The sequence below is a fragment of the Euprymna scolopes genome, chromosome 18, assembly GCF_053919585.1.
Source record: "Euprymna scolopes isolate OS-2025 chromosome 18, ASM5391958v1, whole genome shotgun sequence".
NCBI lineage: Eukaryota > Metazoa > Mollusca > Cephalopoda > Sepiida > Sepiolidae > Euprymna > Euprymna scolopes.
The window spans coordinates 99,217,250-99,229,749 of NC_136499.1; the positions used below are offsets into that span (position 1 = coordinate 99,217,250).

Genomic DNA, 12,500 nt, shown 5'->3' on the forward strand with positions numbered 1-12,500 from the left:
ACCTAAAATTTGGCGGGGGAGTTTGGTAGAGTTCTCAAATGTCAAATCGTTAAACTTTGACCCTTTAACAGCAAAATTTCTGACGGAAACCCGATTAAAAAGATTTTTCCAAATCTTACTACCCAGTATGTTAAATTTCGTGTCTGTAGACCGAAAATTGACAGAGTTATTGTATAGGGAAATGTACACAGACAGACACAGACATTTTCACTTTTATAGATAGATATATACACATACACACACACACACACACACTGTACAGAATAACCTATCGAAACCAGTGTCTGCCTAGGCTGTATCTGCCCAGAGGAGCAGGAGGTACGGGACTCTCAGAGTTCAACTGTCAACGTAATGCAACTATCGTGAGCGGCGAACAATATCTTATGAGCTCCCAAACTCAAAACGGTGCACGAACGCCATGAAACAAGAGACGGCAAAACTACGTCCATTACGGAACTGGCCAAACATTTTGGACAAGACTACCTAACAAATAAGAAAGAATCAAGAAACAAGACTGCTACTGGAATAGCGCAAAAGAGTCGCCCAGATACAAAGAACTTCTATTGCAAAAAAAAATTAAAATAAATAAAAATGGAGGAAAAAAACAAAACAAAAAAAAACAGGCCAACCAACAGCGTGCCAAGCATTTTCATGATAAATTCATTCTATTCTATATAGATTAAAAAAAAGGGCTTCATACACTGGCTGAAAAGAGGATCGCTCCACTACGACCACGAGAATTATAATGGCTGCCTAGGATCAAGGCTTGATGACCAATGCTTTTAAGAATATGGGTGGTCTAAGTAATGACTACAAGTGCAGGTTCTCCCACACAGAAGTAGAGAATGCGAGTCACCTGACATTCAACTGTAAGGTTCTGCTGAAGGGTGGCTACTATACGACCCGACACAATATGAGTGTGTAAATACTAGACGATCTGTAAAAAGCTGAATATCAAATGTAGCAGCAAATCCTGGGAACATGTTTACCAGAAATAACAGTTGAAAATAAGTCATACACCATCCACTATAACCATCCAATTCTTGCAGCTACGTACCACTTCCCCCCAAAAAAACGAGGCCATAAAATCTGACATAATGATATGACATAAGAAAGAGAAAGAAGCAACCTTGGTAGAAGTTAGTGTCCCTAATGATGCTGGGGTTAAACAGAGCTGAAAGGGAAAAGATAATGAAATACCAAGGTCGAATGTATGACATGAAGAGAAACTGGAATCTTAAGATCTCTCATTCCAGTAGACTCATGAAACAGTTTCAAAAACTACCTGGAAAATATATCCGGTGAACCAAGTGCAAGAGAGATTCAAACCATTGCATTCAAAGGGACGGCCAGAATCTTAAAAATATCTCCCGGTTGGAATACATGAGTTATCGAGTGAATGTTTGGCATACAGTATGGATGCTCCATCTCCAGCTTGAATAAACTGATAAAAAAATGTTTTAATTTATATATATATATATATATATATATATATATATATATATATATATATATATATATATATATATATATATATATATATATATATATATATATGAACAAATGATTATATATATATTTGTATATTTTGGCAGCAGGTCATTATTCAGACACATCTGATTGAACACGACTGAGTTATTCTTTTTTCCGATCTTAATGGATAATTTTTCAATTTTCTGGGCGGTCTTTTTAATTTCAGTTGTTTTTCGACCATATTCTTCTCGAGCGCTTTCTATCGGTGCATCCGATTATCTTCAGGAACGATTGCTGTTGTTTTCGTTTTCTGTTTCTATGAAGTTTTGTATAATTAAAGTTTTTATTTTTTTTATTTTATTTTTTTATTTTAATTGGTTATAAAGGTGGGTGGAGTGGGGGTTGGGTCGAATTATTTTTATTTAATCTTAATTTTCTTATTGCATCGTTTATTTATTTAGTTTCTAGTTATTAAATACTGTTAATTTATTTGTCCCGGTATTAAATGAGATCCGGTTCAAAAAGGGCTGTCGGTTTTTTTTTGTTTGTTTTTTTCAATAAGTATGGCTTCTAGTAATTTTAGTCGTCGTGTGCAGTTGTTAAGGTGTCTGATTTTAGTTAAGATATTTCTAATGTGTGATAACTGTAGCTTTTTATCGTGGGATGTTAGGTGTTGTTTTATGGCACTATTGTCAGCTAGTCGTCGGGAGAGTATTGTTGTATGGCCTATGTATGCGTTGTATGAATGTTTTAGAGTGGGTTCGGAGACATTCTTCGAAGGGCCAAATAAATTCATATACTACATTAGTGTGGTGTTAGTGTTATTGTTTTTTTATTATTAAATTGGAAGTTTTAAATTTAGTATAATATCAAACAGATCGGTCCAATAATTTCCGAGAAAACTTCTGGAGTGAATGTGATATTGTTGTGACTTCAATTTTTCAAATTTTGTATATATTATTCTAGAGTTAATGTTCTATCGATTTTTTTTTTATATATTATAAAGTTGTGATTTCAAAAATAAAAAAATATATCCATATAACTTGGGTGCATCAGCTTGAATCGAAACCGAAACCAAAACTTATGAAAAAATATATATGAGTTGTACATCGCATAACAAAGTATAGATATCATACTAAAATAAATTCATGATACGAAGATGAGGAAAGGATACCCAAGAATTTTGTTAATACTTTTCTTAGGATTTTTTTTAATAATACGACGCCTATTTTAACACTAGTTATTAATATATTTTATTAAACTTAACTACTCTATATTATGTTTTTCTTAATCTGTAAATCTGTCTGTTTGTCCGTTCTGCTTCTTTTCAGGCTGGCCGATCTATAATAAAATTTTGCATCAATCATTTTATTATAGATGCAGCGAACTAAGTATTATGGTATCCATTCGATGCACAATTGGGGATTAATACGGATTAGTTATCACCATATCATATTTACTCTAAAAGTTTTCTCGAAAACTACTGGAAATATCCGGTTGAAATTCCGTATGGGGCTTTGTTATGATAAGGTGCTGCGAACTAGCCATTATGATAACCATTGTATGCACACGGATTAAAAGGGATTAGTATTAAATGCAAAAATAAACACAAATTTAACCATGTTCAATCATCAATTTGGCATAAAGCACTCATTCTGTGTCAACGGCCCGTAACTTTTACCAGGCTAAAAAAAAGTCCAATTTGTTGACATTTTTCTCGGGAAGCTTGTATTGTTTTTGAAGAATGTGACGTCAATTTTAATATTAGTTTTATTAACGTGATTCTAATTCCAGTACTTATGCATTATTTTACCTGAGTTTTTGTGACATTGAAAATGAAAAAAGAGCTTTTAAACTTTTCGTGCAAAAAAAAAAAAATGTATTATAAAAATTTGTTATTTTTATAATACATTTTTTTTGCTTAAACTTCTCCAGAGAAAAAAATATAATAAAATCATTTTGAGAATTTTATTTTTTTAAATCCTAGCAGCCATCAAACGGTGCCGGGATTTAGGGTGGAGGTTCAGTCCTTTTTGCCTTTGTAGATTAGGGAGCCCACACTTTTTGACCTGGTGTGACTGGCATCATCATCACCATTACCACCCAGCAGCAACCTTTCTCCCTACAGCAGTCCTAACAAGAGTGAATAAGAGATGAAGAGGGTTTTTTGCCCTTTTTGTTGTTGTCGTTGTCCCCCCCCCCCGAACAAGTTTTGCCGGTCTCTGGAGAGGATGTGAGCTGACCGTTCTCCGTCAAAAAGTTTTTGACGTTAAACATAATGTTCTAAGTTTTCTCCTTTAGAGAAAGGCGGTTCAATTTCATTCTCAGCTAATTACAAGGCAACTTACCAACTTGAAACCCATTAGTCTCAAAAGGACCAACGAAGAAACCGGTTGGGGGGGGGCTATTTTTCTGTAAGAGACTGAAGTTAAATTTGCCGGCCTGTCTGAGAAAAAGACGAGCAGATTATCGGCACACGTGTTCTCCAGGAAAGGAACTTAAAGAAAGAGGCCGTCTTGGAAAACAACTTTACTCGAAATTCCTTTCATTAGACAGATATTTTTATTTTAAAAGAAAAAAAAAACAACTTTATAAATCAGAAGGTTCTAGAAAATTGAGAGAGCGCCTCTCAAAGAAAGACTGAAAGGCAGGGGGTATTTTAAAAGACCCTTTCTTTGCATGTTTCTTTCCTTTTAGGTTTTTAAGTTTCAAGTAAGACTGTTTTTTTTTTGTATTGTTATTTTAAAAGAAAAAACGAATATTTTCCCATATTAATTCGTTATTATCGTTTGGACGATAAATTTAACTTTGTCATACCAGCCGATAGAATTAATTCTAGAATAGTATCTCAATTAGAGACCCTTTTTACGTATGTTATATTTTTTTAATTTTTTTTTTTTCTGTAAATTTTTAAATTAAAGGTTAATTTTTTTACCCTTGCTTTGGAAAATAAAAGCAACAGCATTTTATTTCTTTTCAATAAAACTTGACTAAATCGATATAATTTTCGGGTATGATTTTCATTTGCTCTTTTTTTTTTTTTTTACATTTTACACGTCTTATGCATTTACGCACTACATAAGATATTTCTCTTTAAATTTCGCTAAACTTTGCTTTATTTTCCCCCATTTTTTTTTATATTGTTATACCAAAAAACGTATTTCGGTAATAACTACAAAATACGTCGTCATTTATTAAAATTAAGGTAGTTTTTTTGTTTTTTTTATTTTGTTTACACTTTGAATCACTGTTATTATTCAAGTTTCACAACGTCTCCAATCACGGCTCGTCTTTTTCTGTCGGTTCTCATCATCTGTCGGTCATGCCCACGCTAAAATCACAAAAAAAAAAAAAGAAAACCGGGTCAAATAATGCATAAGTACCCTAATTCCTTAACTACAGGTACACACTTCGGTCAACCGGTACTAGATCTATAGTCGTTTCAAAAAGTATCGTGTTTAGAGGACCGTTTTTAGGGAGTTTCAATTTGGTATGAAGGTTTTGGGGGAAGACCTGATCGAAATTGTTTATAGGTTTGTAGTCAAATGTGTGGGAGGGAGAGAAATGTTAGATGATAAACAAATAAAATAATGAATTCACAAAAGGAATATTTTATATTTATCTAAAATGGAAACTGGTAATTTTTAATTTATTTATTTATCTTATTTTTTAGTTTTTGAAAAACAAAAGGAATCTTTAGCGGAGATATCCTGGAAGCGTAAGTTGATAATTTAAAGTCCGTTAATCATCCACGAGTCTGAATATTCGTAATCCAAACTTCTCAACTTGTAACGTTGTTCGAGAACCAACACGTTGTAGTCTCAGTCGCAAAGCAGACAAAAAATAGAAAAGAACTCCAACTTGCTTTTTCTTTGTACTGACATTTATTTCCTCGTTGTTACGACTGTGGCGTCACTCACGTGATCGTCTTCTCGGGCGTCATTCGTCCTCTCAGGTGATCTCGAACGTTATTCGCGTCTCTAATGTGATCTCCTTTTTAAAGTCAAATCTTTACTTTTCCTTTCCAGTGACGTCATTTCGCGTGCATTTAGATACACGCGTTTGTGTTATGTTACAAACCCAGTTACACAACTTACATCTTCTTAAAAGTTATCAATAAGAGTCAGTTTTCATTTGTTTCCATATTAGAAAGAAAGTTCAGTGAGAAAAGTTAGCAATATTTAAATGAATTGGTTTATACTTTTGGTTTTGGTGAGCAGACGATAATGTGAAAAAGATTAATGAGTTGTGTTTTTGTGTGTGCGTTGGTGCCAGCGTACGTATGTTTATGACTGTGTGTATACGTGAGTTGAGATAGCTACCCCAAGCCCGAGAGAGATTTATGGCGAGACTGAAGCAAAACAGATGTTAGCTCTGTCGTGGATTTGGACTCAGCTATTTATTGAAGAAAACCCTGTCTTTTTATACATTCAGAGTGGATCAAAACTACCATTTTGATAAATTCAAAGAAATGCGTCTAATTTGCTAAGGATACTTTTGATTTATTTTTATTAATTCAGCCGTGTGTGCGTGCGTGCGTGCGTGCGTGCGTGCGTGCGTGCGTGCGTGTGTGTGTGTGTGTGTGTGTGTGTGTGTGTGTGTGTGTGTGTCGAACCAGTTGCGTAGAAACGAGTTTAAGCATTTTCATTTTTTACGTCTGTTAAAGTTTGTGTAAGTATAAACAACAACGGATAGCACAAAGGCATGTTCGGTTTATAAGATCCGCATTATATTCAAGGGCAAGTAATTCTTTTCAGCTAATCTAAAAGAACGATAACTCATGTCATGAAAACGCCAAAGAGTAAACTTCACTAGTTACGCGTGTTTTGTGTGTGTAGTATTATTTATTATTTATTTATTTTTTTTTTTATCTTTCTTTACAGACGAAAAAATCGACGAAAACATGGCAGAAATCCAGTGCCTATCGCTGCCGAATCGAACGCCAGTCAGTCAACCCAGGCTAATCAAGATGAGGGCCCTCCTCACCCATTACCCAAAGTTAGTTCTTCAGGGCTATGGATGTCGAAGTCGATAATGCAAGCACAGGGCCCCAACGATGCCTACCACCAACTAAAATCCAACGGCATTCGAAAAGAACCGGTTATGATGCGAGAGATTTTATCAACGCCAAACGTCAATCAAGGTAAGTTACCTTTTAAAATATATATCTTGTACCCCCCCCCCCAAAAAAAAAAAAAATCACTCGTTTACGAAGAAAGCAGAAATCAATTTTGGTGATTTTTGCAGAAGCAAGGGGAAATAACTCACTACATGATTAATTCTACAAAACATGAAGTAATCGTGCCATGAGTTAGTTCCCTTGAAGATAAATTATAAAGATCATGACCATGGAAGAACGCGAGAAAATCTATTTAGGCATTAAAAGTAGTTTTATAAAGTTGTTTTCGTTAAATATTATAAAATGTATATTATTAATAATAATGAATATTATTAAATGAGGAATCATTTCGAGTCGAAATTCGAATTTCGTTGTTAGATAATAACGACATTAGTTCATATTCGGTGGCCATTTTCTTTTGCTTCAGCTTCGTTCACATAAACATTGGCATTTTTCAAGCGTGCTTTTCTCAATTTTATACGTAGAATACTTACTGGATTTTCAATGGAAAATATTCTTTATTTGTAATATATAACGAAAACAGCAACATAAAACTACTTTTAATGATTAAACGGATTTTTTTCTCGCGTTCTTCGATGGTCGCGATCTTTATAAATTGCTTTTTTGACTTATTTCAGTGAGTAATGGGAAAAGTATTTAATGTAAAAGTCTTCTAAGCCAGAATAATTTGCATTAAAAAGAAAAACAGCCTTGAAAAAACAACAAAGTAAGTTAGTCGGAATCAAGTATCGATATGTAAGACCCTTAAGTGTCACTCAAACTTTATCATTTAAACATGATCCTCGTTATGTAACTTTTGAATTCAAAGCAATGTTTAATTTCAGAGTTTCCGAGTAGCTAATCTGTATAACTCTTAGAGATGAAAAATAGTTTTCGGTGGGTAGCTGAACTGTATAAGTCTTGGACTTTAAAGTTTTGCAGGCAAAGCTCAAAGATCTTTCTCGTTGACACAAAAATTTATGTGCGAGAATTCTAAAAATAATCCAATATTTTTATGGAGCAATTCAGGTTTCTAATTGGTTGCTAGCAAACCTGGTCCCATTTGATTGGTCAGTTCTTATCGCGTGTCTATAAGTGGAACTTTCCAATTTTCTTTAATCCTACCCTCAATTTAGGCCGATCACGTTTATAAATTTTCCGAGAAAAAAGAAACAAAAAACGTGAAATAGCGCTTTATTAATCTTATAATACGTTTTGTGGGATGTAGGAGTCTACCAGTACATGCTGTGTACTAAGTAACCCCATTGACGAAAGCCTTTCTAAGAATCAATTCTTTACAGGGTGGAACGATAAGGTTGTTGCCCTAAAGACAACATACGGCTTTATTTTAAAACTTTTATTGAAAAAAAATCAATTCAAGTAACGTGATTATGTAGTAGAGCTGACATCTATTCAATGTAGCTGCCTTCAGCCTCAATCACTGCCTCGATACAGGTCCGGAACTGGGAGCATGCTTTTTCCACAAACGCCGGCGATAGCTCGGCGAATACTCGACGGATCGCTGCGATCAGGCTGACTTTGGTGTTGGGGGGGGGGGTCATGTTGGTGATGTTTTCGACGTATGACCAATGAAACAGTCCAGTGGGTACAGGTTGGGAGAGGAGGGGGGGCCAGTGAGAGAAAGGTATAAAGTCGTTCATCACATGCAAGTACACTTTGGTGTTGACTTTTAAGCCAACTTTGAAGATGTGAGGTGGCATGATGTGGTCCTCACTTTAAAGCACACCAAAGACCATAATCGTGTCCTCAAACTTTGTTTTCATCACCCTGGGCACGTCCCTGTTATTCGTGGCAATCCAGCGATGCATATTGAGGGTGCTGGTAATGGTCCTGTTTTCATAAGTTGGATCGGTAGAGAGCATGAGTTGTACAACAGCGCAGCGCCAATCTCGCTCGTTGAACATTGTGTCATTTTTCAGACGTGATAGAAGGCTCCTATCGCTCTTTGATTTGTACACAACAACTATTAGATCGTCTGCAAAAAAAAAAAGGAAAACCAGTTTTCATCAAACGGAAATGGAACCATGTCGTCTTTTCTAGAACGACAATTTTATTGTTCCACACTGGATTGTTTGTGAAACCGCTAGTCTTGACGGTGATGGAAACTGTGTCCATGATTATCTTTATTGCATGAGTTGTGTGTTGCAGTGTATGCATGTGAAATACAGCGGGACTAAAAAAGAAAACTGGTAAACTAAAAGGAAAAAGGGAGAGAAAAAAATGTAAAAGACTGCAAAAGAAAATTTAATACAACCATTAAATTGCTCCAAAAAATACAACCATTAAATTGCTCCAAAAAATACAACCATTAAATTGCTCCAAAAAATACAACCATTAAATTGCTCCAAAAAATCTAATTTAAAAAATGTTTGATCTTGAAGGAAATCTTTGTTCTGAATTGCATCTCTGTACAGTGAAAGGGACGGGTAGAAAAATAAATACACAGAAGATATTATAAAGGCTATCAAACGTATGTGCCCGGATGTTTAATAAAATCTTGTCACTACTCCAGAATAAAATGCTATAATATATATATATATATATATATATATATATATATATATATATATATATATATATATATATATATATATATATATATATATATATATATATATACCCTGTGTATCGCTTTATTGAATGTCAATATTTTTTTAAATGTTAATATTGCTATGGAACTCAGAAGTGCAATTTGGTACACTAGAAGAGCATAAACAAATGCCTTATTTCCCTGATGTCTTGTGGAATTTGGACAAATATTTTGAAAATTATGCTAATTTTTCTATTTTCTGGTAATTTTTGTCTAAAAATGTATATTTTCAGTAATAAAACAATATTCTAACTTGATGTTTCTGTTTACATGAAATGAAGAACATATCCAGTAACAATATTAACCAAAAACAAGAACGAATTTCACATTATTTTGTTTAAGGAAATATTTATTTATCAACATGCTTCAAGATCACTTTCAATAGCCTCTTGTCAACTGATGATGTACATTGGCGGATTTGAGATGATAAGATGCAATAGAAAACTTCCAAAATATTCCTCCAAAATTCATCCTTCAACGAAAATTGAACAAGGGGTTAAAGTCCAAAAGAGTTGACATTTGCGGCCTCTAGCAAATTATTCAGCCAATTTTTGGTCTAAACATTTGAAATTTTACATAAAGGGTATTCAGTCATGCAGCAAGCTTTTAAATCAGTTTTGGGGCGAAAATTTGACTGCCAAGAGGTAAAAGTTGAAAAAGTTGACCTTTGCAGACTCTACCAAACTCCTCCGTCAATTTTGTGTCTGAACACTTGAAATTTTAGATGTAGGTTACTTGGACATGAGTTGAACCTTTTAATATATATATATATATATATATATATATATATATATATATATATATATATATATATATATATATATATATATATATACATATTCACATAAAGTTATGAACAGTACATAGGGAACAAGAAAGGAAGAGGTAGTAATGACCAGACTGCGAATAGGTCACACTCACATCACCCACTCACATCTACTAAAAGGGGAGGAGACACCAAACTGTATAACGTGTCAAGAACCCTACACAATACACCATATACTGACAAACTGCATTGACCTTGAACAAATCCGAACAAAGTATTACCAAGAAAAAAATCTGAAAACGATATTAAACAAGACTGATCCCCAAAAAATTATCAATTTTCTGAAAGAAACTAAAATATACTCAAAAATATAAGGAAAGAAAAAAAACAAATAAGAATATAAGAAACAAAAAAAAAACCTTAAGAACAAACCAATATTTAACACAACATAACGAACCTTTCGGCATTAAATGACCCCAAAGCGGTTGATATGCCGTAAAACAGAACAAACAAACAAACAAACAGTACATAGGGCTCGAGCAAAGCCTAGCTGAACTATTAAAAAAATCGATTCTTGAATCTTAGGTAGAACGCCACCTGGATTCCAAGTAATATTAAAATGATTGAAATAGTTTGGACAATTAAAAACTTTTTGAATGGCTTTTTGTCTAATTTATTTAACGTATTTTGGGGTAATTGCGCCACAGTCCGGGGTAATTGCGCTAACTAGCTAAAAGTGCTCTTTCGACAACCACGCATGTAAAGAACACTTTTTTTAGTTGGCGCAATTAACTCTCGGATTTGGCGCAATTACCCCAGTACGGTGTGTGTTTTATATAATTTATAATTATTTTTTTCTATTTTGCAGCACCCGGTTATATCTATCAAGGAAACATCCGAATGTATCACAGTCAACAAATTCCGAATCAACAAATTCCAAGAATTGTTAGCGGTTATAGTGAATATCCAGGTGCTTATTATAACGAGGGTTTCATTTACCCTGCATATGCAGATGCTGGTAAGTAGAGAAGAATCCGCCCTTCTTTCTTCGGCCAATTATGATATTTTGTGAGATGGACAATCTCCGTGAAACTTCATCTCAACACTTCTCCAAATTGTCTTTCTAATAACAAATGCAAAAGTATTTTAGTTTATCCGTTTGTTGAGCAGCAGACACGATGACTTTTGTTGGCATTCATTAAGCCGATGATGAAGATTCTCATACTGGTTTTCTCTCCTTTTATTGCTCGGTCCTATTTAACTGTATATCGACTTCTCTTTGGGCTACTGCAATGTCCGGAAAAAAAAACAAAAACATTTTCATTATTTCAGATGTTTTGAAAGCTTTCCGATCGGATTATATGCATCGTCAAAAGCTGAAATAATATGCGTAGTTTGTTTTTATATTATTTTTACATATCCAATATTTTTTCACTTTTTTTTTTTTTTTTTTTGCAATATATAACTACAATAAATTGCGGTTTCACTTAATGCCTTAACTAGCAAATTCTAGCATTGCTACAAATATAATTTGCTGATTTCTTTATGTCCTCTGATGAGAAGAATAACAAGAATAGCATTCTTTAAAACTCCACAGCATAAGGATTTGTAAATTGTTTTTTTGGAGAATTAAGTCAAAAATAAATTTTGATTGTACAGTTCAACTTACAGTTTTAATTTTTTTTCTCTTATAATAAGCTCTACTCTCTTTTGCGTATTGAGCTTTTTTATTCGCTTGGGATTAAATTTTCTATATATAAATACTCTTATATTAGTTTGAAGTTTGCCATTGCGTATATCAGGTAAACACTACATCCCTTTGATTTCATTATTGTATGTGTAATATATATATATATATATATATATATATATATATATATATATATATATATATATATATATATATATATATATATATATATATATAGGTTTGAGGTGTTCAAAAGTCGGAACTAATGATGACAACGAGGTTGTTAAATAGTGCTCAATAAAAAGAGCAAACTATTTTTATTATTTGAGGTAAACAGTTACATATGGTCGCTACAAGTAGCCATCTGTTTTAGTCAAAGAGACTTAATCAGGCGAACTGAAACCTCTCCGCGCCAAAAATAAAAAATGAAAAATGAGATAGATTAGAAAGAAATTAAAAAAGGAAAATGGAACTCTTCAAAAAAGTATAAGGAAGTTCATATGGAGTTTTTTTTTAAATCGCGAGCTCTCTCTCTCTAAAAAAATAAAAAAAAAATAAAAAAAAAAAGGGAGGGAAGATCGCATTAGGACCTATTGGGAGATTATTCAAAACTTTTCACAACAGAATGTAAATTTGAAATTAAAATAAAAATGGGTCATAATTTGATTGGGGCTGTGAATTTGTACAAGAGGATGGTATGTGTGTGTGTGGGGGGGGGGGTTCTACTTATATTGAACGTGTCATTTTGCACGGGTGTGATTTTACTACGAGAATTACGTGTCATTATGCGTTAAGTTAGAGGTGGGGGATTGACTAATGCAGACATATTCATGCTTAGGCT

The 12,500-nt window shown here is 33.6% G+C and overlaps 1 protein-coding gene across 3 annotated transcripts in view; it reads left to right on the forward strand.

The window, feature by feature from the left end:
* LOC145297710 (uncharacterized) overlaps window positions 1–12,500 on the forward strand; it is a 288,669-nt gene that overhangs the window by 246,978 nt on the left and 29,191 nt on the right. For all 3 annotated transcript variants that reach the window (XM_080143913.1, XM_080143914.1, XM_080143915.1), the window contains 2 exons: window positions 6,357–6,616; window positions 10,838–10,987. In XM_080143913.1, coding sequence (XP_080000039.1) covers window positions 6,357–6,616; window positions 10,838–10,987 — 410 coding nt within the window. The remainder of the gene's footprint in view (window positions 1–6,356; window positions 6,617–10,837; window positions 10,988–12,500) is intronic.